This window comes from Natator depressus, chromosome 7, assembly GCF_965152275.1.
Source record: "Natator depressus isolate rNatDep1 chromosome 7, rNatDep2.hap1, whole genome shotgun sequence".
NCBI classification, from domain to species: Eukaryota; Metazoa; Chordata; order Testudines; family Cheloniidae; genus Natator; species Natator depressus.
This window is the reverse complement of record NC_134240.1, coordinates 4,398,528-4,426,127: the sequence shown is the minus strand read 5'-3', so window position 1 is coordinate 4,426,127 and position 27,600 is coordinate 4,398,528. Positions and strand designations below refer to the sequence as shown.

The 27,600-nt window shown below is 40.9% G+C and overlaps 1 protein-coding gene across 4 annotated transcripts in view; it reads right to left on the bottom strand.

Annotated features, from left to right (window-relative positions):
* PTPRG (protein tyrosine phosphatase receptor type G) overlaps positions 1 to 27,600 on the bottom strand; it is a 619,877-nt gene that overhangs the window by 73,119 nt on the left and 519,158 nt on the right. For 3 of the 4 annotated variants that reach the window (XM_074957367.1, XM_074957366.1, XM_074957368.1), the window contains exon 14: positions 12,892 to 12,978. The exons of the other annotated variant lie outside the window; for it this stretch is intronic. In XM_074957367.1, coding sequence (XP_074813468.1) covers positions 12,892 to 12,978 — 87 coding nt within the window. The remainder of the gene's footprint in view (positions 1 to 12,891; positions 12,979 to 27,600) is intronic. 4 annotated transcript variants of the gene reach the window in all.

Below are 27,600 nucleotides of genomic sequence, written 5' to 3'. Positions count from 1 at the left end.
ATATGGAGGTAGACATTACCATATTTGAGGTAGAAGCGAAACTCAAACAGCTTAATGGGACTAAATCGGGGGGCCCAGATAATCTTCATCCAAGAACATTAAAGGAATTGGCACAAGAAATTACAAGCCCATTAGCAAGAATTTTTAATGAATCTGTAAACTCAGGGGTTGTACCCTTTGATTGGAGAATTGCTAACACAGTTCCTATTTTTAAGAAAGGGAAAAAAAGTGATCCGGGTAATTATAGGCCTGTTAGTTTGACATCTTTAGTATGCAAGGTCTTGGAAAAAATTTTGAAGGAGAAGGTAGTTAAGGACATTGAAGTCAATGGTAAATGGGACAAAATACAACATGGTTTTACAAAAGGTAGATCGTGCCAAACCAACCTGATCTCCTTCTTTGAGAAAGTAACAGATTTTTTAGACAAAGGAAACGCAGTGGATCTAATTTACTTAGATTTTAGTAAGGCATTTGATACCGTGCCACATGGGGAATTATTAGTTAAATTGGATAAGATGGGGATCAATAGAAAAATTGAAAGGTGGATAAGGAATTGGTTAAAGGGGAGACTACAACGGGTCCTACTGAAAGGTGAATTGTCAGGCTGGAAGGAGGTTACCAGTGGAGTTCCTCAAGGATCGGTTTTGGGACCAATCTTATTTAATCTTTTTATTACTGATCTTGGCACAAAAAGTGGGAGTGTGCAAATAAAGTTTGCGGATGATACAAAGCTGGGAGGTATTGCCAATTTAGAGAAGGACAGGGATACCCTACAGGAGGATCTGGATGACCTTGTAAACTGGAGTAATAGTAAAAGGATGAAATTTAATAGTGAGAAGTGTAAGGTCATGCATTTAGGGATTAATAACAAGAATTTTAGTTATAAGCTAGGGACGCATCAATTAGGAGTAACGGAGGAGGAAAAGGACCTTGGAGTATTGGTTGATCATAGGATGACTATGAGCCGCCAATGTGATATGGCTGTGAAAAGAGCTAATGCGGTCTTGGGATGCATCAGGAGAGGTATTTCCAGTAGGGATAAGGAGGTTTTAGTACCGTTATACAATGCACTGGTGAGACCTCACCTGGAATACTGTGTGCAGTTCTGGTCTCCCATGTTTAAGAAGGATGAATTCAAACTGGAACAGGTACAGAGAAGGGCTACTAGGATGATCCGAGGAATGGAAAACTTGTCTTATGAAAGGAGACTCAGGGAGCTTGGCTTGTTTAGCCTAACTAAAAGAAGGTTGAGGGGAGATATGATTGCTCTCTATAAATATATCAGAGGGATAAATACCAGAGAGGGAGAGGAATTATTTAAGCTCAGTACCAATGTGGACACAAGAACAAATGGAAATGAACTGGCCACTAGGAAATTTAGACTAGAAATTAGACGAAGGTTTTTAACCATCAGAGGAGTGAAGTTTTGGAATAGCCTTCCAAGGGAAGCAGTGGGGGCAAAAGATTTATCTGGCTTTAAGATTAAACTCGATAAGTTTATGGAGGAGATGGTATGATGGGATAACATGGTTTTGGTAATTAAATATTCATAAATAGGCCCAATGGCCTGTGATGGGCTATTCGATGGGGTGAGATCCGAGTCACCCAGGAAAGAATTTTCTGTAGTATCTGGCTGATGAATCTTGCCCATATGCTCAGGGTTTAGCTGATCGCCATATTTGGGGTCGGGAAGGAATTTTCCTCCAGGGCAGATTGGAAGAGGCCCTGGAGGTTTTTCGCCTTCCTCTGTAGCATGGGGCACGGGTCACTTGCTGGAGGATTCTCTGCTCCTTGAAGTCTTTAAACTACGATTTGAGGACTTCAATAGCACAGATATAGGTGTGAGGTTTTTTTTTTTTTTGTAGGAGTGGGTGGGTGAAATTCTGTGGCCTGCGTTGTGCAGGAGGTCAGACTAGATGATCATAATGGTCCCTTCTGACTTAAATATCTATGAATCTATGAAACTGGGAGTGGCTAAGTTATTATGCAAGGTAACCTATTTCCCCTTGTTTTTCCTAACCCCCCCATCCCCTTCCTCAGACGTTCTTGTTAAACCCTGGATTTGTGCTGGAAATGGCCCACCTTGATTATCACACACATTGTAAGGAGAGTGATCACTTTAGATAAGCTATTACCAGCAGGAGAGTGGGGTGGGGGGGAGAGAAAACCTTTTGTAGTGATAAACACCCATTTTTTCATGGTTTGTGTATAAAAACATCTTCTGTATTTTCCACAGTATGTATCCGATGAAGTGAGCTGTAGCTCACAAAAGCTTATGCTCAGATAAATTGGTTAGTCTCTAAGGTGCCACAAGTACTCCTTTACTTTTAATTAAGGCGTTTCTTGTATTCTAAGGTTAACAAGTGTAATGAGGAAACACAAATATCAGACACACCACAATAACTTAGTGCTCAATGAAACATTGTGGGGGGAATATTGAGCCATAGCCTCAGCTGTTTTAAACTGGCGTAGCTTCGCTGAAGCCAGCAGATCGCTGCTGATTTACAAAAGCTAAGGGTCTGCCCAATAGCTTTAGTAGTCGATAGGGCAACTGCTCCTTACATGGATTTTTCTAAACAAATAAACAAACCCCACAAACAGCAGCAATCCTCTAATACAAATCCAAAAGATTTTACGCTCATTACACCAGAAAGATCAAATGAATACAAAAAAAGTGTAAGCATTATTAAAGCTAAGTGTAATTAAGAAGAATGGGCAAATGAAGACAATGCTTATTTGGACTTACCCACTTTCCCAGACCTAATAAACATTGGCCAGATAATTTTCCAATAAAAAAAATTCTAGAAATTTTATAACCAAGTGTTTTTGCTGATACTTTAATTCCTCAAGAGGCATTGGTGATTGTACTATCTCAGTCAAAGATCAAGAATGAGTTTGAAAAAGATGGCACAGAGTGAGAAGAGAGAATAACATTTTTCAAAATATTTATAAAAAGAAAAAAGAAACAAGAACATCTTTAAAGTTTCAGAGCTATCCCTTGGTTCAAAATGCTGTGAGTATTCCTGTTAAGGGAAAAGATGTTTGTTATGCAAAAGGATTGAAAGATCAAGGAACATCATTAAATATTACAGTGGGATTTAGAAACATGTATTAATAGACCCCTTGATTGTCAAGAAAAGTCAAGAATTTTCAATTTCATAGCAGAGGATAGTCTGCCTTTCGGAGATCAGTGTAACAGTCAAAATTAAACTGAGGACTGGAAACTACTTTCATACCCAGATCAATTCTGTTTTGAGCAGAGATACAATGTGCACAGATAATGCATTAGCTTCCATTTGCCTTAATCTGTGTTTTGAAACATCTAATAAAAAGAATCATCATATTGAAATGAATATTCTGATTAAAGACAAAACTGAGTTTCAGATGAGTGAGATACAAGATAGGAAACTCAAGTCATTTCCATTAATTACCAATAGGGCTGTCTGTGTTTAGATCCCTTATCAACAGACCCTCTTTAATATGTTTTCTGTTCATATTTGCAGAACATAGGCGAGTAGGCTTTATTCTACTTTATTTTGACTGATTTCTTAAATCTCTGCTCCTTTAATTTTAACACTGGTTACTGTAGCACTGTCTCAAGATTGGGGGGTAAAAAGCAGTATACGTTGGAGGCTGCATTTTAACAAGAAACATGTGAATGTTTCTGAATGTTAGTGTTAAAAAGAGAGCCAGTGGCCAGGTACCTCTTCATTGCTCTCCACTAGAGAACTGGGAATAGTCACTTGGTTTCAGAAATCTTTTCCATTCACCCCACATAAAGTGATCTCTGACCCTAAAGGCAGATATAATTTTGTCCACGATTTTTTGGTTTCTGATCCTTATTCTATTTTGTAATACCTATGACCCTAATAATCTTGTTCGTGATGTCTTCCCCTGCTCATCTGTATGTGCTCTCCACATTCTTATGTGATCTCTGGTAGCAATTTTAGTACTGTTTGGTGGAGAGGTTAGATTATAGCCCTGCAACCAATAGAGTGATAACAATTATTAAGGCTGTCACACCCATTCTAAGGAATACCATCTAACTGATACATAGCCTTTGCACAGCTGTAGTCTTCTGTTCATGATTTTACTAAGTGATCCACTCCATCAATTTTCATCTCTGTTGAGTCTTGGAAACTCAGTAACGTTTTCCCTCAAGTTTTATACCTGTGCCTTAAATTGAGCAATTTTGCAAGATGAAGCCTGTATAAAACACAGATTAAATATAGAAACATTTTACCATTCTCTCTGATAGCTGTGTCTCAGACTTTTGATTTCAGGTCTGTGATTTCTTGTCTAGATCACTCAAGTGTGAAATACCTTTTGACCCATTTATTTGTCTTCTAGCTGATTACAGCCAACTTGACAGGATGGATAAATCAACTTGGTGATTTTTGTCACATGCTTTATTTATAGCACAGAAAGTTATACTTCCACAATAGACTCGAAAAAGCCGTCCAGACACTGAGCTCTTTTACCCTAACATTATTGCATACTATGGCTTTAAATATCATTTGTTGGACCAATTCTTTGCAGAGGTCCAGGAAGTCTGAGAGTTGTCTAATGAACTCTTATCAGAGGAACTTCAGCAATTCTCGCCATTAGACAAATATTGTAGATATTGCTCATTTTAGGAGGATTTTTTTAAAATTTAATCTGGGTATTTTTAATGTGTCACAGTTCTTTGCAATTTGCACCCACTTACCTCTGTTTGTGACCAATTTATACCTACTCCTGGAGGAATTCTGTGCCACTGCACAATGCAGAATTTTGCAGAGATTAACACTGTGTGCGCAGAACTTCCTTTCCCCCACAGAAAGGGGCTGCAGTGCTGCTGGCAGCTACTAGGGGCTACTGGATCCAGCAGACCCAGCTTGGACATAGAAGACACTGCCAGGGGGAGGGGGAAAGGAGCTAGAGGGCTCCTGGCAGCTGCAGTTCCCAGCATGCTCTGAGGGAAGGAGAGGGCCGCAAGCAGGAAACTCCATGCAAGCCTGGGACCAAGCATCAGGCTGTTTCTCCCTCTGGATCCCTGGGCTCTGGGGGAGAGGGGGTGGGTGTCTGGACTGGGGGGGCCCCCGTGACTGGGCTCTGAGGGGAAAGGGGTGTGGGTATCTGGGCAAGGGGGGCATGGCTGGGCTCTGGGGGGAAAGGGGGCAGAGAAACAGGAACTGGGTTGTCATAGGGGTTTCTTTAACTCTCTGCTCCTGGGGGAATTTTTGTGTGTGTGCCTGTATTGTTACAGACATACTTGCTGACAGATATTTTGAAATAAATTACCAAAATAATTGAAACTGGTGTGATGTAGTGTTATTTTGATAAATAAAATCTGCAGAATTTTAAAATATTGTGCACAGAATTTTTATTTTTTTGGCACAGAATTTTTAAATTTTTGGCGCAGAATGCCCCCAGGAGTGTTATACCAAGGGGGGGACTTTCATCACTGTTTATGACACCACTGTGTTTGGCCCAGACACATCCAAGGGACCTGCACCCAGTTACTCCAGGTTGCATTTGGGCACATGTCCACAAATTTGTAGTTGCAGATCACAATTGATTTTTTTTTAAACCATGAACACACTGCAGTTTGGAAAGGGAGCAATTATTGTTCTCACTTATAAAAGGACAAATTGAACAGCTTTTATATGAGCAAGCAAACCCTGTCACATCAGCACAAGATGTTCAGTGCCAGATAATTTCAGCTGACTAATAAATGAATCTTTTTTTCACAAGGACGTGTGGCGGAATATGCTGTGTTTAATTAACATCTTTTTTTTGTTGGCAAACAAACTCACTCTCTCCTGTTCCAATGCACCAATGAGATGTGATGTTCTCAGGGCAGAGAGAAAAGGTACACACACACACACAATAACACAGTCACTGTATGCGGATGTATGGAAATGATAAAGCGTTCACCTTCCGCAATAGGGAGTGCTCTTGTGCCTGGGGGTGGGTTTGGCTTATGGGAAGAGGAATGGTGTTACTGTCATGCTTTCTTTTTTGGGGTCTTGCTAGGGTGAGGGAGGAGCTTTGAGCACAGGGCTCCCTGGGGGAAGATATTGAATCAGAACTCTCCCCAGCTGTCCTGACCACTACCTGCAGTCAGCTAGTGCTGCCTTCCCACTTTTTGGGCACCATTGAACGAGGCTTGCGGGTGCTCAAACTTACACCAGGTGTCGGCAGCTGCACACATGGGGCACTAAGGTGATTTAAAGCCACTTTTGCTGACCCTTTGTTCCTGTGTGGAGCACAAGAATGGATGAACTAGGAATCCGGCCTCTTATATCTTGAGAACTCCCTACCCTGCCTTATAACAGTGGTAGGCAGGATCTACCTGTTTCTGCCTTCAAAGGAGAAGCTATTTTCAAGGCTCAGCTACACTTTGTTATCCTCCACTGCAGCGAGGAAGTCTAGGGCTTCCTCCCTTAAGTTATCACAGCTCAAGGAGGCATTGCCAGATGAGAGTCAGAACATCTTCTATGAAATCCCTGTTGGGGTTTACCCCAAATTCCAGCACCACAGTCTTCTGAAAGGCATAAGTGTCCCCCTCATTGTTTAGAAATTTCTCAGAGAAATTCCAAGTTCATAGAAATGCAGGACTGAAAGGGATCTCGAGAGGTCATCCAGCACTCATGGCAGGACTAAGTATTACCTACACCATCCCTGACAGGGGTTAGGGCCGGCTCTACAGTTTTGGCCGCCCCAAGCAGTGAAAAAGACCGCCGCCACGGCCGGCAAAGGGAAGAAGCTGCCACCGAATTGCCCCTGCACCAGGCGGAACAGAGAAGCTGCCACCGAATTGCCGCCGCAGCCGGAGGAACTGCCGCCCCACGCACCTGCTTGGAATGCTGGTGCCCAGAGCCGGCCCTGACAGGGGTTTGTCTAACCGGCTATTAAAAACCTCCAATGATGGAGATTCCACAACCTCCCCGGGAAATTTGTTCCAGTGCTTAACTACCTTGACAGTTAGGAAGTTTTTTCTAATGTCTAATCTAAACCTCCTTTCCTACAATGTAAGCCCAAGAATGTGTTTAGGCAAGATTGGGCTCAGTGTTTAGTTTTCCAGCTGCCAAGCTCACCTGTGTTGGCCACCAGAGCTTTCAAACGAATCCATCCACATAAAACGGACATTATCAATAAAATAATCAGCAGTGAAATTGTTAATGTTAGCACTGGGCTTCAGAATTAAGCCCCTTTTGAGAAGACTGCAAGGTAAAAGGACAGTTCTCTCGAGAGATGTAGAAAGTGAATTGGCTTGCACTCTGAAGGAGATCTCCAAAACCAAATGAAAACTTAAGATCTGCAATCCTGCAACACCACAATCCATAGGAACCTTCCATCCATAATAAAACATGGAATTTTCATTTCCCAATGGCCCTGCCTATGGGTTTGTATTATAAATAGTAGTGAAATATGAGCGTTCCTCATACCTTCAAATGTGCCCAGCTGTTTCTCAAGCAGAATGCGACAGAGAAGGAGGAGATTACGTATTCAGATGTTGTGAGATAAAGTAGCCGCTCTGAATGTACATAAAATATTATTCTTGTCCTCAGCTAGAAATTTCTGTGCATCTGGTATAAAACTATAGTGCAGGGACAACAAGCTTCCTTTCTGGTAGACTCTATCTATTGCTTTAAACTATACAATGGGGAACTTGCTCCATGTAGTTTTGTAGATAACAAAACAGTGATACTGAACTCTAAACCTCTGTTTCTACAAACATTTAAATGAATTCCCTTTTATCTTTCTTCACGGATTTTTGAGAAGGCCCATACGCTCCAAGAGCAGATGTAAATTAACATATAGGCCTTGCAATGCAGTAGGCATTTTCTCACTGTAATGGCATAAGAACGTTTTTTGCCATCACATTTTTTATTAATCAGAGCACACATGGCATCTCCAAGTGTAATCATCATTCAGGGGTCACCCCAACATGAGCCCTGGCAAATCAATAGGCAACTGAAGTCATGTAACTCTAACACCACTTCCTAGTCCCTTTTCTTCCCAAAGCATGTTATCATCAACAGATTGTTTCCACCTTCACTACAGTCCGTGGAGGATGGAGGGACCTGGAAGCAAGGACTCTGAAAATCTGCTTCCTTGTGGCAATTTCTATGATTCTGGTATGAGGACTAAAGATTTTCAGGTTCAGAGCAAAAACCAATCATGAACTAGGGATGGGCCAGATGCATTGTGGGGCCCCATCAGCATGGCCATTCAAGGACTTCTAGTCACCTCAGCCCCCACATTAAGCATTGCTGTCCTCAGGAATGAAAATTTTTTGGTATTCTCTCTCCTTGAAGCAATCTGCGTTCGGGCTTGAATTAAGCTTCTCTTTTCCAGGAGAGCTGAATTCACATTTTGAACACATCGTAAGTGGAGTGGTTTCTGAAGTGCCCAATCATCTCTGAAGAGACACTAAGGGCCTGGTACCAGCTACTTATTCAGAGATCATAATCATTACAATAAGCGTCAGAAAGAAAGACTGGATTTACCCTACTGACTGTAGCCAAGTACTACACATAAGTTGGCTCAGTGGTGATAAATGTCACGTTTACAATAGGTTTTTTAACATGAAAGTCCATAATTTACTTCCCAGGGACCTAAGCTTGATTATCTGGAGACTTAAACACATTTACTGAAGTCTAATGAATAGAATTAACACATCATTTAAACAGGGACTAATATGTATGCAAATTAGAAAAAGTTAAAAAAATAACAGTTTAGCCCACAGTTTCAGAAAATGTAGATTGCATCCTTACAAAATATGAATTTTTGTAATTCACAGTCTCAGTATCTTCATATCTATGTTATCAAATTAGGTGCTCTGCATGTGAACAATAGGTTGCATTAAGCCCATTTCAATTTTATATTTAAACTTGAAATTATAAAATAGATTATATTGAAACATGAATTACATAAATGCTAATTAAATACTTCATTAAATGACCAAAATAAATAGGCAGACCAAACAGGGCTAATTTCCATTTGCAAATTTCCCTAATTACTATATTTTCCTTTGGAAAACAGAAATTGTATTTCATGACTGAGAAAAGTGAATCATTTATTCCTTGCCCATTCGGTTTTTTTTTTTTACATTTTAATTTTTTTGTGTGTCTTGGAATTGATCTCAAAGAGAGATAATTAATCTTCCTGGGTAAATAGGTATAGTATTAAATTAAATATCACCAGAATCAAATTATGGCTGATTTCCACATGCAAATTATGTTACTTAATAAAGTTGCTTTAATAAGAAAAAAACCCCTGAATTATTATGAAACATGAGTAACTGCTATCAAATCCGATGGGTGTGTGTCACCCTAAATATCACAAAACATGTTCAAAACAGGTCTGTAAACTAAATGCCACTGATATTTTATCGGAGATTCAACTCCCCCAAAAGGGAAAAGGCAAGGGTGCAAGACAAACATATAGTCATTAGGAAACTGGGGAATTCAACCATTAGCTGAGACTACAAGTAGGATTTCTTCTTATGCAAAGTCCAAAAAGAGCTTGTTGAAGAAGACACAGATTGAAAGAAAAGCCCTTCAGGGCTAAAGACAGTGAAGAGAGTGGTGAGAAATAGTTCATCTGGATGAAGATGAAGCCTGTAATGATGCCCAGGTCAGGAGATTCTTGTTTTGCTGCTGTGTAAATGCCGGTCATGCAAGATAAAGAAGCCTAGAGTCAGCTTCAACTTTCGCACCCAGCTTCGCTAAAGTTTTGGAGAACAGGACGCATGAACAACCACCTCTGACACTCCAAAACCAGTGCAATACTGAGGTGCACAAAAAATACAAATGGGGAATGTAAATGAGACTGGTATATATAATCCCTCCTTAGAACTCTCCTTTGCCATGATTTCTACAAAAAAAACTTGACAACGGTTAGGTCACTGGTGTGCAGAGACCATTCCCCATCATGCTGACCAATACTGTCTCATTGTTTTCTTGTATTCCCTCATCGGTCTGTCTGGATCCATCTGTTGTCTCTTGTCTTATACTGAGAGTGTAAGCTTTTTAGGGTATGGACTGTCATTTGGTTCTGTATTTCTACAATGGAGTCTGGTCCATGACTGGGGCTCCTTGGTGCTATGAGTGAGAGAGAGAAAGAGAGAAAGAAAGAGCGAGGAAGCTTTTATTAAAATAATTCAAAACCAAGAAAATGAAGGATATGAGGTAGGACTAGGTTTTGTTTTGCATCTGTAATATGGACAGCAAGTAGCAATGAATGTTACCATGATTAGGAACTGAGAACTTCTGATTAGAAAACATAGGAGAGTAAAATACTGTAGCGTGTATTACCCTTATCCAATCACAACCTTCCTCCAGCATCATTAGTTTGTAATGTCATTGGCTGGCAGCAGCAGCAGAATAGATACTATCCAAGCAGCAGTCTTTAAAAGTTCCCATTTTTCCAGTTCTCTCCCTGCATCCTCTGTTATCTCTTTTAGCACCTGTGCTTCCATGCTTCTCTGACCAACATGGGCTAAGCAGGAGGGATGAAACTGTCAGTGCAGGTGGCTTTCAGAAATGCTCTCAGATTCTAGATGCCAGTTACCTCTCTGGCATGCAACTGCCCCATCTCTACATGAAATCCTCAAGCCCTGTGCTTAATTTGTGCCAGGGCTGAGCTCCGGCACTTCTGGACTTGCTGCATCACTTATGAACGTAAAAAAATGGCTAGCGCCCTGGCACCTAGTTCCTCAAGCCCCAGCACCTCTTACAAATTAACAACTGCTCAAGCCTGACAACTGAAGAAACCCTGGTTAACAAACCACAGATTCTATTGTTGCTAAAATGGTGAGAATGGCCATTTTAACTTCCCAGGATGGGTTGAGAGAGCTTTTTATTCCCTCCTGCAGCCTTGCAAAGTGCTAAGCTCATATTCAGAGCACAAAGCCCTGTGCTAATACTCCATATTTATGAACAGAGGTGGATTCAATTTTCCATGTACTGTGAGCGACTCACCCCAATCCAGAGCCCATGAAAGGCCCTCCATATTGGACACTGGACCCATATTAGCTCACAAGGGGTGGGGGAGGGCCCGCAGTACACTGCGAATGGTACATAGATAGAATTTCCGGATCTCTGCAGCCCTGCAGAGCAGGGCCCGGCACAGGCCTAGAACAAGCCAGTGTGTTGGGGACCATGAGAAGTGCGCTGGGGATATAGGGTGGAGCACTGTGGTCTAGTGATTAAGGTACTCTACTGGGATTGAGGGGACAGGTGTATTATTCCTGGCTCAGCCACTCAGCTGCTGTGGGATGTTGAGGCATGTCACTTTCCCCTCTGTGCTTCCCCTTCCCACCCTTTGTCTGCCTTCTCTGTTTGGACTGCAAGCTCTTTGGGACAGAGACTGTCCCTTGGTATACGTATGCACAGGGAACTGGGCTTGTTTAGTCTGCAGAAGAGAAGAGTGAGGGGGGATTTGATAGTAGCCTTCAACTACCTGAAGGGGGGTTCCAAAGAGGATGGAGCTCGGCTGTTCTCGGTGGTGGCAGATGACAGAACAAGGAGAAATGGTCTCAAGTTGCAGTGGGGGAGGTTTAGGTTGGATATTAGGAAACACTATTTCACGAGGAGGGTGGGGAAGCACTGGAATGGGTTACCTAGGATGGTGGTGGAATCTCCATCCTTAGAGGTTTTTAAGGCCCGGCTTGACAAAGCCCTGGCTGGGATGATTTAGTTGGGGTTGGTCCTGCTTTGAGCAGGGGGTTGGACTAGATGACCTCCTGAGGTCTCTTCCAACCCTAATCTTCTATGACTCTATGATTGTATATTAAGAAAGGAAGCTTTAAGATAAGATTACTCTTGTTCTTTATTATTTCATCCAGCGGTCTGATCCATTCTATGCATTCAGCTAGGTATACTAATGGATTGATTTGAACATTCCTAACCCTATAAATTCATACCCAGAGTGCCTCATGGTGTGAAACTAACTAGTGTTAACATTACTCTGAATGTTGCTATGGGATTGAGAATATGGCCCTTAGATGATTACACTTTACAGTTACATGGAAAGGACGAAAACATGATTTATCTGGCATCTTCTGTTATCTCACTGTTTTACAATAAATGTATACTGGGACCTCAAGATGCATCTACTTGTATTATCGGATGTTTCATTCACAGTTCTTCCAGGAGAGTACTACCCGACTGAAACTGATCTGTTTATGAGACACCATATTATACAAATAGAGAGACTCTTTAGAGCATCACATAAAAGTATATAACCCAGAAACAGCTCAAACAAGGATGGGGTAATAAACTGTTCCTTGGAGCAGGGGAGAGAAAGAGGCTATACTGTCGTTTTTTTCTTATTTGCAAAATGTTTTAATCTTAAAAAATAATATAAGTATTTCACAAAAGAGTCACAATGACAGTTAATAATCTTTTTAAATGGCCCATTTTCTCATCACCCTTTTAAAAAGTCCCACTTTATATTAAGGTTCCATTTAAAAAGAGTTTACAAAGGGTAAATAAATGAGTAATAGATGTTTTAATAAATACTCAATTGACATAACTTGTTACAGCGTCCAATACGGTTATAACCATGCCTTATGGCCTGCTGTGACACCTTAATCATCAGCATCACATATTATGCATGTCCGAAACTCACTGTTTGTTAACCCTTTATAAACCAGCTATAAATAGAGCCTTAATATGAAGTTTGACCATTTTAAAGATAATGGATCAAACTTATCGGTGGTGTAACCCCTCTGACTTCAAGAGGGTTACTGCAGAAATGAATCTGGCATATATAACAGGTGATTTCAGAATAAGAATTCTGAATGAACAAATTTGGTTAATTTCACATACATACATACATAGTGAGTAAATCACCCCAGGCATTAAAAACTCCCCACCCAACCTGTACCGCCCTCACCTGCTCCCCTTCTCTGTTCTCTCCCCAGAAGGTGGCACTTCATGGAAACGTCGGGGTAAGCCCTTGGACTTTATTTTGTTACACTCTCTAAATAAAAAGAGACAAGAAGTGTATAAACAGGGTTTTTCAGACTGGCTGACAACAATTCTGTACGAGTTCAATTGAGTGATCTACATGGGAAAAAAAAAAAGACACACATCCTCCCATTCAAATGATATCTCTGAATTTCTCTGCTCTTGTCAGACTAATTTTTAAATAACAAAGTTAAAAAGAATACAATACAATATTTTACATTGTCAGATTCTTTGCGGAGACAGACAAAAGGAATTCTAAATAGCTGTTAAATCCTGTCTGCCACTATAATATTTACTATTGTATAAAATTCACTCTATAGTCATGTTAAATATTTTATTATTAAATATGCATCAACATCTTTTGAATAAGAGCCTATCTAAAACTAGTCAAGCCAATGGAAGAGCTCCCACTGACTTCAGTGATCTTTCTCCTTAAAGTCCCTGGGGACAAGAAATTCACATAAATGATCTAAGGTTCTGAAAGTCATAAGAGTGTAAGAATGGCCATACTGGGTCAGATCCACAGTCTATCTAGTCCAGTATCCTGTCTTCTGACAGTGGCTGGTGCCAGATGCTTCCAAGGAAATGAACAGAATAGGGCAATTATTGATTGATCCCATCCCCTGTCATCCATCCCAACTTCTGGCAGTCAGAGGCTTAGGCACACTCAGAGCATGGGGTTGAATGCCTGACCATCTTGGCTAATAGCCACTAACAGACCTCTTATCCTTCATGAATTTATCGAATTCTTTTTTGAACCAAGTTATACTTTTGGCCTTCATAGCATCCTCTAGCAACAAGTTCCGCAGGTTGACTGTGTGTTGTGTGAAGAAGTACTTCCTTGTGTTTGTTTAAAACCTGCTGCCTATTAATTCTTGTAATTGCCAGGATCGCCTCGGGCACCTTTTTTTAAAAAAAATCAACATTTAAAAAGTCTGTTCTGTTTTTTCCTTTAAGCAACATACCATCCAGGATCTGACCAGCTGGAATGACTTAAAAACAGGATTTTTCTTCCTAGGGTAATATTAAAAACTGTCTACAGCATATGGAATAGAGGAACCAAGACTGCTTTTATTCAGTCATCTGGTTTATTTGAGGCTTAATTCTGAGTCCTTTTAACACTTGACATGCTGCATCTCTTTTGCAAGCATGGTTACATATAACAATATCTGCAATATCATACAATTTCATCATCTTCATCCTTTCCCTCAGGATGCTGCTAATTCCTTTCTCTTCTCATCTAGAATGCTGCTGCTCTTTCTAGGACGTCCGCAGCTGGCACTCACTGTAGACAATGCCAGGTACAGTAACAAGCAGAATCAGAGTTTTAGACAATACCTGGAGGCTCTAATAAGCAGCAGCTGTACCAAGCTCTCTTTCTCTTTGTTACTTCAAATAATCACAACATCTATAACCTGTCTCTGCTTTCAGGCTACCAATCACTGTAGAACAGATCAAATGAAACAAACTCAGAACAAATTTGGTTTCCATCAACCAATGGGTTTCGTGACACAGTAGCTACATGCCGCAGTGAAAGGCAGGCTATGTCCACATTGCAGTGTGTCACTTTGCTCAGCAGTGAACGGCTCTGGCAGAGGCAGGCAGCAGGGAAAGGCAGCCTATGGCAGTGGGGAGTGGCCAGAGCCTTTCCCCGCTGCTGGAGCTTTTCACTTCAGTGGAAAAAGATTCCAGCAGAAGGGAGGTAGCAGGATACTGCACTGCTAAAAACAGCAGTATAGACGTGGAAAGTACTGCTTCAGGGTATAGAGAACCATGTAGGGAACAGACCCTAGGGTTTTGATGTTTGTGCTTTACTCGCCTAAGCAGTACCTCATTGTCCACTCTGCTCTTGCTACCCGTGCCAGCTGGGTGTGAGTGTCTACTCTGCACGCTGACTAAGTGTAGACATACCTTTTGTGTCCTTTAACTTAATACACTGTCAAGTGTATGTACAAAGGCACTCTTAGCATGGAGTGAGTGCCCACACAGGGAGTTAGTAATTAATGTCCAGGCATTCTCCCTGTGTAGACAAGCCTTCAGTTACACATCCATCCACCTTGGTTAGATACATCCTGCTCTTGTTTACTTGGCATAAATGTGGAGTTACTCCACGTGTACACGGGGACAAATGGGAGGTGAATCCATCCCACCCCACTGAGCTCTGCGAATCAGATTCACCTCCCATTTGCCTCAGAATACAGAGGAAACAGTGATTTGGAAATGCAATTAAATACATTTGAGAACATATTTAGAACTAAACAAATTTTCAGTCATGCAGGGCAGATTTTGAAACAAATTCAAAAACCTGACACAGTCGGATCATGCTAACACCAGCATAAATGTGGAGTTACTACTGAATTTAATAGAATTACTCAGGTTTACAATAGGATAAGAGCAGAATCTGTCCCATAGTATCTTGAGATGAGTGAATAATAATTTCTGCACTTAAAGTTCCTAAACAGGTTTTTGAAAACCTGTATATAAATAACTAAAGACACTAGTTGCTGAATTTTCTGGACTTCTTCACAGTTCCAGAAATGTCAACTAATGAGTTTTCTCTTTCTAAAGTTCTGGGTGTCTTGGCTTGGCAAAGCCCTCTTCATCTCTCCCACCTACCTTAAAAAAAAAAAAAGAACAATACATTTTGTTTGTTAAAGACACAAATGATCATCACACTGTCTAATGGGAAAACTGACAGCTCTTGTAATTCTTACCTAAATAGCTTGCAGGGAAAAGTAAAACTAAAGTGGCTTAAACAAATGTAGAAATAACAGAAGGGGACAATTTTCCAGTTCTCTCTCTCTCTCTCTCCCCCGCACACTCACTCCAGTCCTTAACAGATCATCCAGTATGTTTAAAAAGCAACCTTCAGCCAGTGACACTCTCTCTCTCTCTCTCTCTTTTTTTGTGTGGGTAGGTGGGGATCTAATGAGCATGAGTTTGTTCAAAAGCCTGAACAAATATCTCCAAGCCAATCCAGCAGCAGGGGGTCCATTACTATAACAACTGACAGCTCCATGTGAATTCTCAAAGGCCCTAAAGTAGCCATTTGGGAAATAGTTACGGAGTAAAAATTTGCAAAGGAATGGCAGTATTAGGTTTCATGTGACAGGGCCCTCGCTGCACACAGCTGCCCCTCACTATGTCAGCCATTCAAGCACAAAAAAAACATGTCACCAGCATCAGAGAGCAGCTGGGGCACCAGAAGAGATCGTTTTTAGTTCCCCACAACAAGACTGGATCAAACACCACAAACTAACAACGAATTGAAATAGCTGCAGCACACGGTGCTGTGGGATTACAAGATCTTTTTTTCCCCTGGTCTTCACATTGTTCTACTCTGAAAAGCTGAAATACAGACAGAAAAGTATTTACACGGATTGTCTCATGTTGTGTCTGAAGCATGAAGAGGACTCCGAGTGATGCTAGAAGCTTGAACGAGTAACCAACTGCTGCCCGGAGTTTCAAACTTAAAATGCAGCAATGACCTGCCATTGGCACAATGAGTGCGTCAGCTCTCCACGATATAGAAGAGGTAACTGATCACAGATCTGCCACACCTCAATGAGCATGATCAGGACACCAAGATATGTCCTGAGTAAGCGAGCACACTATTTCTGTATCTTTACCTCTAGTGGCACCGAAACCAAATACGACTCTTGTCTTTTATATTGTATACGCCACGTGCAAATAAACTGTGACGTGATTCTCTGCATTGTCTAAACTGGGGAGGGAGAACGTGATGGCGAAACCTACCCAACTCCCCAGAAGGTGATGCTAGGCATCAGATGCCTCCATTTTTAATAGCTTCTCCTCTTTCAGATGGCAGTAACGAGGTGGAAGGGCATGGCATGCGCTGCATCCCCACTGCTCCTTTGGTGAGGAATCACATGGACCAACCAAAGCGCAGGGAGGTGGGCACGATGGACCATGCCACTGCATTCTCCACACTCCATGCAGTACTTTGCACATGTAGAAATGCAAAACCCACAGGGGGCTCAGACACCAAGGTGATGGGCTCAAGTATAAGAATGTAGGTAGATGCTGTACTGCCAGTGCATGGAAGGAGAGAACATCTGGACACTGCTGAAGGGAGAAGTTTGGAAGGGGATTAAGGAATTGCTGGTGCAGAGGAAGCAGAAACACTGAAGCTGGGATGGGGAATCAAGAGGCAGGTTCAGTGCTGATCAATACGGGAGTAGGGAAACAGACGACAGTCTGGGAGAAAGCGAGCGTGTTCGGGCACTTGTAGGAAGTGCTTAGGCGTCCGACTTCTCTTCCTATGAATGTTTCTTCTCCTCCAGCCTATGAGGCCACACACTGTGGTTCTGACCCACAGCTCTACTCTCTCCAGACTGTAACAGCATGGCTGCGGGAGGCTTTGTGCAGTCCCAACAGAACCACACCCACATTTTTATTCCTATGCCAACAAAACACACATGATTCTTAACTCACCCTCCTGGGCAAATTTTGCAAGTGCATCCACTGCACATGCTGAGACCTGCACTTGCATGTCAAAAGGATGTGTGTGGAAAACATGTAGGTACAACTTTGGAAACCCATTGATTAGTTGTTTCCTAAGTCTTGCTGCTTCCTAACCTTTGTTAAAAATGCTAATGCTACACTTTTTGCATGATAGAAACTCAGCACTGAATTTGAATGATTACTTTTACTACACAGGTTTCAGAGTAGCAGCCGTGTTAGTCTGTATTCGCAAAAAGAAAAGGAGTACTTGTGGCACCTTAGAGACTAACCAATTTATTTGAGCATAAGCTTTCGTGAGCTACAGCTTGTGCTTATGCTCAAATAAATTGGTTAGTCTCTAAGGTGCCACAAGTCCTCCTTTTCTTTTTACTACACACAAATCTGTAGTTTTCCTTTGAAAAACAATGTTTGGAAAGGTTGGTCCCAGACAAGATCTGGGGCGAGGCTGGGGCAGAGAATGGAGAGAGAAAGTGTGTATGTGAGAGAGATGTAGCAGTTCTTCTTCTCATCATTTTGTTACTGCTATGGGAATATAGCAGATCATGTTTTCCAGCTAGGTTCATAGAATCATCGAATAGAATATCAGGGTTGGAAGGGACCTCAGGAGGTCATCTAGTCCAACCCCCCCGCTCAAAGCAGGGCCAATCCCCAATTTTTGCCCCAGATCCCTAAATGGCCCCCTCAAGGATTGAACTCACAATCCTGGGTTTAGCAGGCCAATGCTCAAACCACTGAGATAGCTTTGAGCAGGGGGTTGGACTTAGATGACCTCCTGAGGTCCCTTCCAACCCTGATATTCTATTCTATGAGGTCATTCCTTCCACATACAAGGAATGTTGCCACTTCTCCACCAAGGATGTTCACATATATCCACTGGTCTGTCAGATACCCACTGACATCCCAACATGCCCAAACCAAACCTACACAATGGTCATTTGCGTGTCACCATACTTATTACTCTGTCTCATGCCCCTAGATAATACGTGTGAAAAAGATATCTCAATATAACTGCATCTTTTTTTGTGAACCAAGTCCCTAGTGAAGAAATGTAGCCACGTGGCAAACTGAAAATCATATACTAGTAGAATCCACGGTAAAACAGATATGTTGACCTGCATGATATCATACATGAAAAATTAAGTCTTTCAAGCACAAATGTTAAAATTAATTGTAGCATTAACTATTAAGACTGTGATTCAGGAAAGCACTTATATCTGTGCTTAAGTCCATCCCAATTCAGGACACCACTTAAGCACAAGAGACAAATCTGAGAAACGGACCCAGACTGATAAGCTGATAAATTATACAGTAATAAATCACTGGGACCAGATGATATTCACCCAAAAGGAATACAGATATGAAATTGCAGAACTATTAACTGTGCTATGTAATCTATCACTTAAATCAGCTTCTGTACCAGACGACTGGAGGATAGCTAATGTGACACCAATTTGTAAAAAGGCTCCAGAGGTGATGCTGACAGTTTACAGGCCAGTAAGCCTACCTTCAGAATGAGGCAAATTGGTTAAAACTACAGTAAAGAAAAGAATTATCAGACACATAGGTGAACATGATTTGTTGGGGAAGAGTCAGCATCACTTTTGTTAAGGGAAATCATGTCTCACCAATCTACTAGAATTCTCTGAGGGGGTCAACAAATATGGGACAATCCAGTGGATAGAGTGTAGTTGGACTTTCAGAAAGCCTCTGACAATGTCCTTCTTTTTGTGAATACAGACTAACACGGCTGCTACTCTAAATCCCTCACCAAAGGCTCTTAAACTAAGCAATCATGGGGTAAGATGGAAGTTAAAAGACAGGAAACAAAGGGTAGGAATAAATGGTCAGTTTTCAGAATGGAGAGAGGTAAAAAGCAGGGTCTCCCCAGGGATTTGTAGTGGGACCAGTGCTGTTCAACATATTCATAAATGATCTGGAAAAAGGGGTCAACAGTGAGGTGGCAAAGTTTGCAGATGATATGAAACTACTCAAAATAGTTAAGTCCAAAGCAGACTGTGAAGAGTTACAAAGGGATCTCACAAAACTAGCTGACTGGGCAACAAAATGGCAGACGTAATTCCACGTTGATAAATGTAAAGTAATGCACATTGGAAAACACAATCCCAACTATACATACAACATGATGAGGTCTAAACTAGCTTTTACCACTCAAGAAAGAAATCTTGGAGTCATTGTGGATAGTTCACCGAAAACATCCATTCAACGTGCAGTAGCAGTCAAAAAAGTGAACAGAATGTTAGGAACCATTAGGAAAGAGATAGATAATAAATCAGAAAATATCATCCTGCCACTATACAAATCTAGGGTACACCCATACCTTGAAAACTGTGTGCAGTTCTGGTCGCCCCATCTCAAAAAAGATATATTAGAATTAAAAAGGTAAAGTGAAGGGCCACAGAAACGAATAGGGGTATGGAACAGTTTCTACATGAGGCGAGATTAAGAAGACTGGGACTATTCAGTTTGGAAAAGAGACAATGGGGGAAACATGATAGACGTCTATAAAGTCATGACGGGTGTGGAGAAAGTGACTGGGGAAGTGTTATTTACTCCTTCACGTAACACAAGAACCTGGGGAAATTAATAGGCAGCAGGTTTAAAACAACCATAAGGAAGTACTTCTTCACACCCCAACACACAGTCAACCTGCGGAACCTCATTGCCAGCAGATGTTGAGAAGGCAAAAACTATAACTGTATTCAAAAAAGAACTGGATAAGTTCATGGCGGATAGGTCCCTCAAAGGCTATTAGCCAAGAGGGTCAGGGATGTCACCTCATGCTCTCCGTGTCCCTAGTCCCTGATTGCCAGAAGCTGGGAATGGGCGACAGGGGATGGATCACTGGATGATCGCCTGTTCTGTCCATTCCCTCTGGGGCACCTGGCACTGGCCACCGTCAGAAGACGGGATACTGGGCTAGATGGACCACTGGTCTGACCCAGTGTTGCCGTTCTTATGTTCTTAACTTTAAGCATATACTTCAATCTCATCGACATCAGTAGAACTTAATCATGTGCTTCCGTCACGTCCTGATAAAGGATCAGCACCTGAGGTGTTGCTGTAACACCATATCTGCATCTTACTGTATGTAAGTGGTTGCTTGAACAGTTAATTTTTGAATTAATCAGAATCTAGTGGGACTGACGTTTTAGACCAATCTTCGTAAGCAAATATTCTGCACATCTAGAATGACTGGGCACTTACTAGGTTTGAAAATGGCAATTTGTTTCACAGCAAACCGAGCAGTAAAAACAGTTGTTGTGTTCAAGTAACTAGTTTTCAAAGTTCAATACAGAGCAACTTCAAAATAAGGTTTTTAATTAGAAGAAGAAAGTATTGTGGTTATTCCACGTTAAGGACCGACTGCATGCCAAACTAATCTAGGAGGCTGGCAGAAAGGGAAGCCTGGAGAATTCTGCAGGTTTTATTGAAAGCCATTATTAATAGTGGCTGTGCCAATGCAAATAATATTTTGTGAAATAATAAATGGATCTCTCAGGCGATTGGCAATGAGAGAGAGACTCTATCATCTCTAGGGCAATGATTCAAATCCACCTTGGAAATGCTGAGCATTGTTACCAGCTGGATTGAGACCACCAACCAGTTTTTTGTGGACAACTATTGACATCACAGAAAAGAGCTCTGATTAAAATCGTTTCCTGGATGATTCAGCAGAGGCACCAAGAGCTAAATTACCCTTTCACTTCTAGAGATGGCTGTCCCTCCAGAAAGGTGTTTTGATGCATTGTGTCAGGGCAGCGTGGGAGAAACTTGTAATGCTATTGCCCATGCTGCGCCAATTCTGTGGACAGACACAAAACTAAACATGGGCAGTCTAACTTCAGAAAAGATTAACTCCAGACCTGAACTTGGCACTGGGCTATAGCTCCATAATGGCCCTTTGAGAGGATTGAGGACTCAATTGCACTCGGGTGAGATTTGGCCTGATTCCTCAGTGGGAGACAATGAGTTAAGTCATCTGACAAGGTGTCAGACGACCAGGAGCTGGGTCCCTGACCGAAGTGGCTGCTGGGTCTGTGTTCTGCTGCCAAAAAGGGGACAATAGCTGTGAAAGAAGGTGCCACTGCTGAAGAGGTCGAAGAAGGGAAGCTGCTAACAGAGCGCGGTCGCAGGGAGAAGAGACTATACCCTGCAAGGGGTGGACTTTTGGGATCTAGCCAGAGAGCCAAGACAATGTAGTGACTATGCAGAGGACTGGGAACAGTTCAACCAGTCGTCTGCTGAACTTCCCAAGCCAGTGAGATCACAGGCTGACTGAAAAAAAACGGATCCATCCCCCCGAATTTTGGAAAAGATTGGATCGGTACCAAAACCTTTCAGCTCTGGCCCTTCTCTGTCCAAAACGTCAGTACTCGGTGCCATCAAGACGGCAGGCAAAATTTTCAAAAGTGCTTCAGTGACTTTTGAACCTACATCCCATTTTCAAAAATGACTTAGGTACTTGGAAGCCTAAGTCCTATTGACTTTCAGGGAGACTTAGATACCTAAGTCCTTTTTGAAAATGGGACTGGGTGCTTTTGAAAATGTTACCTAGACTCTTCCAAGAGTGAGACATTCAGTAGAGACAGGAACATTTTTAAGTACATTGAAAGTAGGTTCTCTTATTAAACTAAACAAGCAATTTTAGAAATGCTGTGAATTTGCAATATAACAGCAATATTCACCTTTCAGCAAAGTACATCAGACAAAATACAATATCATGGGTATTCATAAGAGAAAACCCATAAAATGATCAAACAACAGCTCCACCACTGGTCAGACAGAAATCTCCCTCACTTCCAATAGGTTCCAACACAGGGTGCAGTGTAGAGTTAAGTATCGAACGGTAGCTTTCCTAGAGAATGTTCATTAGTAGTGGTAATTATAACAACAGTACTTGGCTCTTACCTAGCACTTTTCACCTGTAGATTTACAGACGAGGCTAAGTGTTTTATCACTAACACACCAGTTGGGAAACAGGCCTGGCCCTGAGATATTAAGGGCCTAATCTTGCTCTCACTGAAGTCAATGAGATCTCTGCCATTGAGCTTGAGGGTACTACTATCTAACACTCAGTGGTTTGCCCAGGGTCACACAATGAATCAATGACAGAGTGGGAAAGAGAACACAGATCTCCTGACTCACTCTTAAACTCTATAGAATGCTATTAAAAAAACCCACAGAAAAAAAGTTCCTATCGAATTTTTGCCCAAGGAAGTTAAAATCATTTCCCCCCAAGCCACCTCAAAGACCATGTGATTACAAACAAGCACTGCAAGCTAGCTTTGCGTGCTGAAAGGCAGCAGCTGTGTTGCTCCAGAAATCCCTCCTGAATGTAAACATATTAGCACTGTATAAACAGCTTGATTTAATAAGAAAGGCAGTACGACGTTTCTGCTTTGTCTTCAGGATCACAACATTGACAACTGCAATAATTCAAAGGTGAATTATGGTATCCACTGAAAAGAGGGGAAAAGAAAACTCTCAAGCTACACTTGTGAATTAATTTCCTCCTCTTAGCTGAAAATGAGAAATGGATATAATTTAGTTCCTATTTAAAAATTGCTGTTGGCTAAAACTCTAAAATGTTAATTGCTTCTTAATAGTGTCTGTGTGTTTTACCCTTTTTAAACTGCTCTCTATGGCGTGGTATTGTTTTGAATAAAGGCACAAACAAAAACATCTGACAGACAATGAAAGGTCACCAGTCACATGAAATACCATTTTATTTCACTGTAAAGCTCAGAGACAAGAACTCATTGCATATCTAAATATGTCGTGTGTTCCCAGAATAATGTAGCCATCTCCCTGCTCCTCTATGAAACAGACGTACAAAGAGCATTCTGGCATCAACATGCAGAACTAGTGACACCAAGTATCCCGCTTACCTTCACAGTTCTAATGATTAATAATACCAGTACCACCATACAGAGGTTTAATCTGCGATAGAGTTTCCTGAAATCGGCTGTGTAACCATTAACATGTCTCATGCCATATCAGGGCACAGCACGGTACACAAATTGGTTTGCTGTATGAAAAGTTAAGTGTACAGTCTCTTGCTCACATACACACACACACACACAGAGGTCTGGAGGCTAGAAGTATGGAATATTTCGTTCAATTCTCAAAGCACAGAGAAAGAGAATCCTATGCACACATAAGCACATCCAAACCTTTTGGTTTGTTCCCATCAGTACTTCTGTGACTAGCAACTGACTGTCTAGATATCCTTTCTGCAAACCAGTGTGATTATGTTCATGACTAGACTCTCACCTTCCTTCAGTATTCCTATGCTAACTGTCACTGGAACACAGACTTTATTTAGCAGGAGTGGGGTACTACTCATCCAAGCACAGCCTGGATAAGCATTGTGCTAGTTTTCCTTTGCCACTCTACTAACGCCCCTCATTCCAGGCATAAAACAAGTCATCTTGTTTTAGACCTTGTGTGAACAGACATTCCAGTCATCATGTCCACTAGCACTAAAGATCAGATTGCCAAACTCATTTTCAAATGTGAATAAAGATGTGAACCAAGGTATACAAAAGTGAAATGTTAAATGATGGACTTCTCATTCCTCCTACTCCAGCAACCAGAGGTTCACAATCAACACCAGTAAAGTTTCAAGCCAATTCTGTTATAATACAAAGATTGGGTTTCTGGTTGTCCTGTGGATATCTGAGGAAGCTATCAGCTCATTGTTCTGTGGTATCAGACAATGGGATTTTTTTCAGCCTCATTATGCTGACATTTTATTTGCCTCTATAATAATGCAAAAAAAACCCACAAAAACCAAAGCCCGCTTTGCACTGCAGCTTCATTAAAAAAATGTTAAGACTAAGAAAATGAGTGTAAAAAAGAGGCCAAATTTGCTGGATGTATGTTGCAATGTCTTTTCATGACTTCAGATGGTAGCAGTGCTAGAGAGAATAAAGTGACCTCCTCATTCAAAGATCAGTCATGTCACAGTCTCCATTTGTCCAATCTCCTTCAGGCAAAGGGAGTAGGAAGCACAAATTGCCCCTGCAAATCAAGAAATCTCATACAGAAGTGGGACAAACCACTCTCAAATATCTCCAACTGTAAAGATTTTCTACTGAATACTATATTGAAGTTCAACACCTTAAAAGGTGGGAAAAGCTTAGAAAAACAGAGACTGTCTTCTGCTCTTTCAATTTCCAAACTGTTCCCTTCCATTTACATAATATGAAACATTTCATATATAGAACATGAAATGACAATTGCAAAGGATCAGAACAGAGTTAATTTTGTTATATATATTCACAAACAAAAAAATCTAACTCCTTATTTAGACCTCTAGATGCTAGGGCATCAATACAATGCAAACAACCAGAAGGTTTTGCTCTGCTTCAATGTTCTATTTATGTCACCTCTGTTCTCAAATCATCTAGTCTCTCAAATGCCCAAAAGTGAAAATATCAAGTTGTTTTACCCTCAAAATGCATTGCTAAAGGGTAATCCATGTCTCTTCTGAATTTTCTAATTCTCGGTAGGAGTTTCCTAATGCTTTTCTCACACAAGAACAAAGAATCGCTGGACAGGAAAAGACCACTTGGACCAACGCGCCTGTCCCCTTGAGGATTATCTTTTCTTAACAACTGGTTTTTGAGCTTATACTTCAGTAGCATGTTTCTCACTCTGAAAAATCTGAGTCATACTCATTTTCATGCTATTTGCTTTGATGGCCTTATTTAGCAAATTATTCCATATGTTGCCCATTTCACTTTAAGTATTTCTTTCTGAAGACCCAGTTTATCTTAATTTCCTAACTTTTAGATTAGATTGCGTGGGTGGTTTTATTTTAAATGCCCACCGATGTAAATACGTTATTTTTTCTAAGGAAAGTGAAGAAACTGAAAAGGGCACTCAAAATGAAGTGGAACCACTTCATTGCCAATGCTCTGTACAGTCAGAAATATCACTGCATACAATTGGTGTTATAGCTCTTGTTAATTCATTCCAGAACCCTGTTTGCCTTTCTTATTGCACTTGTATACCAGTTTCATAGCCTCAAGGATTTTCATACACAAAATCTTAAATTAATTCCTACTCGGTATATATGGCATGTCTGATAACATCTAATGTGTACCTTTCTGGTTTGGTTATTGACTCCAAATTTGTTATTTTATATTTGTTCATAAATACTTTTAGACTGATAATCATATCCGTATATTTGTGCTTCATGTAGAGGTCCAAATGTATATTTTTCATGTCTAAAGTAATATTGAATCTCCTTGAGTTTTCAGTGTAGATTACATACAGTGAGAGGCTCTCCATTATTGTGATGGGGTATAATGTCTGGTTTTCATAATTCTTATCAATCTGTTAACAAATGGTTTATTACTCATGCAAATTATAGAATAGACAAAGACTAGTTCCTGTGCCTTTATGCTATCAAATAAGTAACTGAATTTCAATTAAGGTCTTTCCCCATGTTTCTTCCTTGCTCTATGTAGTTTTTTGTAAGTACTGAACAAATAAAATGTTTCAAGTGACTTTTTAGGAGAGTTAAAGGAGAACGTGTTGAACCTCAGTTATATTTTAATTTTAGTCACCCATAGTATAGCCATCTCCGTTAAAAGCATTTACTAACGGTTGCTCTATAGATATTGGTGATGAAGCAGGCACTGCAATTCTACTGCATATCTTCGAGCAAAGTTTTGCTACTGTTTCAGCAAATCCAACACTAGTTTTCTCAATTACTCCTCACGGTGCCTTAGTGAAATTGTACCAAAAGTACCAATGTTTCCCAAATAAAAGATATCATCTCCCAGCACCATGCACCCATTTTCCTGGATGATTCCTATTACGATTTTCTTTCAGTCTCAAAGGCTTTTTTCTGAGAAGGGCCTTTTAAATCACTGTGAGATAAATATTACCCTCTATCATACATATTACCCTGTAGAACCCCATTTACTTCAGTGGTGTTGCATGGATGAGAAATTTGCCTCTTTGTTTGCGTATCTGGAGGACAAATAGGACAGATTTTAGAAAAAAGGTGTGCAATGAAAGAAAGGCCAGCTACAGGGGGTGCCACTGGAGTCTTTACAATTGAATCTTTTAACTAATTAATGTTAGTACTGTATTCACCATAGCCTCACAGTAATGTTAATTATTTGCATCTGTTAATTGAAAAGCTTTTAATGTGGAGCAGTCCTGCCTATTTATTAATCTTTGTGTGAACTTTCCAGATCCATCAAGTTGGCCAATTAATCGTTGCTCAAAGATGGTTTAGAAGATAGACTGGTAGTCCCATAAATTGGTTCTTTATGGAATATGATTAAAATACATGGATTTCTAATGATACTACCCCTCCCATGCCCTATTTAAACTGTTTTTGAAATAAACTATTTGTATTAATCAATATTGACATTTGTACTGGGTTAATCCTTTGTAAATTTGTGCTCAACCATTGAAGAAAAATGGTTTAAAAGACTAACAGTGAAAACTCAAGTTCTTTTGATACAGACCCAAACCAAAACGAACACTGATACTACTGACATCAGCAATGAACATTGCACCCAAATCCAACACGCAGATCTGTGCTAGAACCCTGAAATTGCCTTTTCCCACTTCCCAGCCTTGGTTACTCCATCTAAACATCTGGGTCCCCATGACAGCAAGTGGATCTGAAACCCCTGGAGCTGTGGACTGGGATGGCAAAGATTTAACCAGTAGAGACCTGCTGTTTCCTGGCCCTGCTATTTAAACCTTTCCTTTCTGGACAGGCACTCCAGGGCTTTTTGAACTAGTCATCCCTCCTGTCCTTCAGGATCCAGATTCTCTTCTAGAAAAGAAACGGTAAATTCCATAGCAGAAAAGCCCTGGGCCTCTCCTCAGAGCCTGTCTTGCACAGAAGTACATGCTAAGGTAAAGTCTAGCAAATAACTTTATCTCAACAGAAGACAAAAGATGCAGTGGCTTCAGGTACATCTAGAAAGATGCTTTAGAATCAAATCTGTTTTAAGGTCTAAAGTGAGATGAGTTTAGTGATGCTAAACCTAGTTCCCTCATGGGGGAACTATCATCCCCATCATTAAAAACCAATATACAACTCGGCCTAACCAACAGGATCTCTTCAGAAGAGGCAATCTAAAGGGTTTGTTTT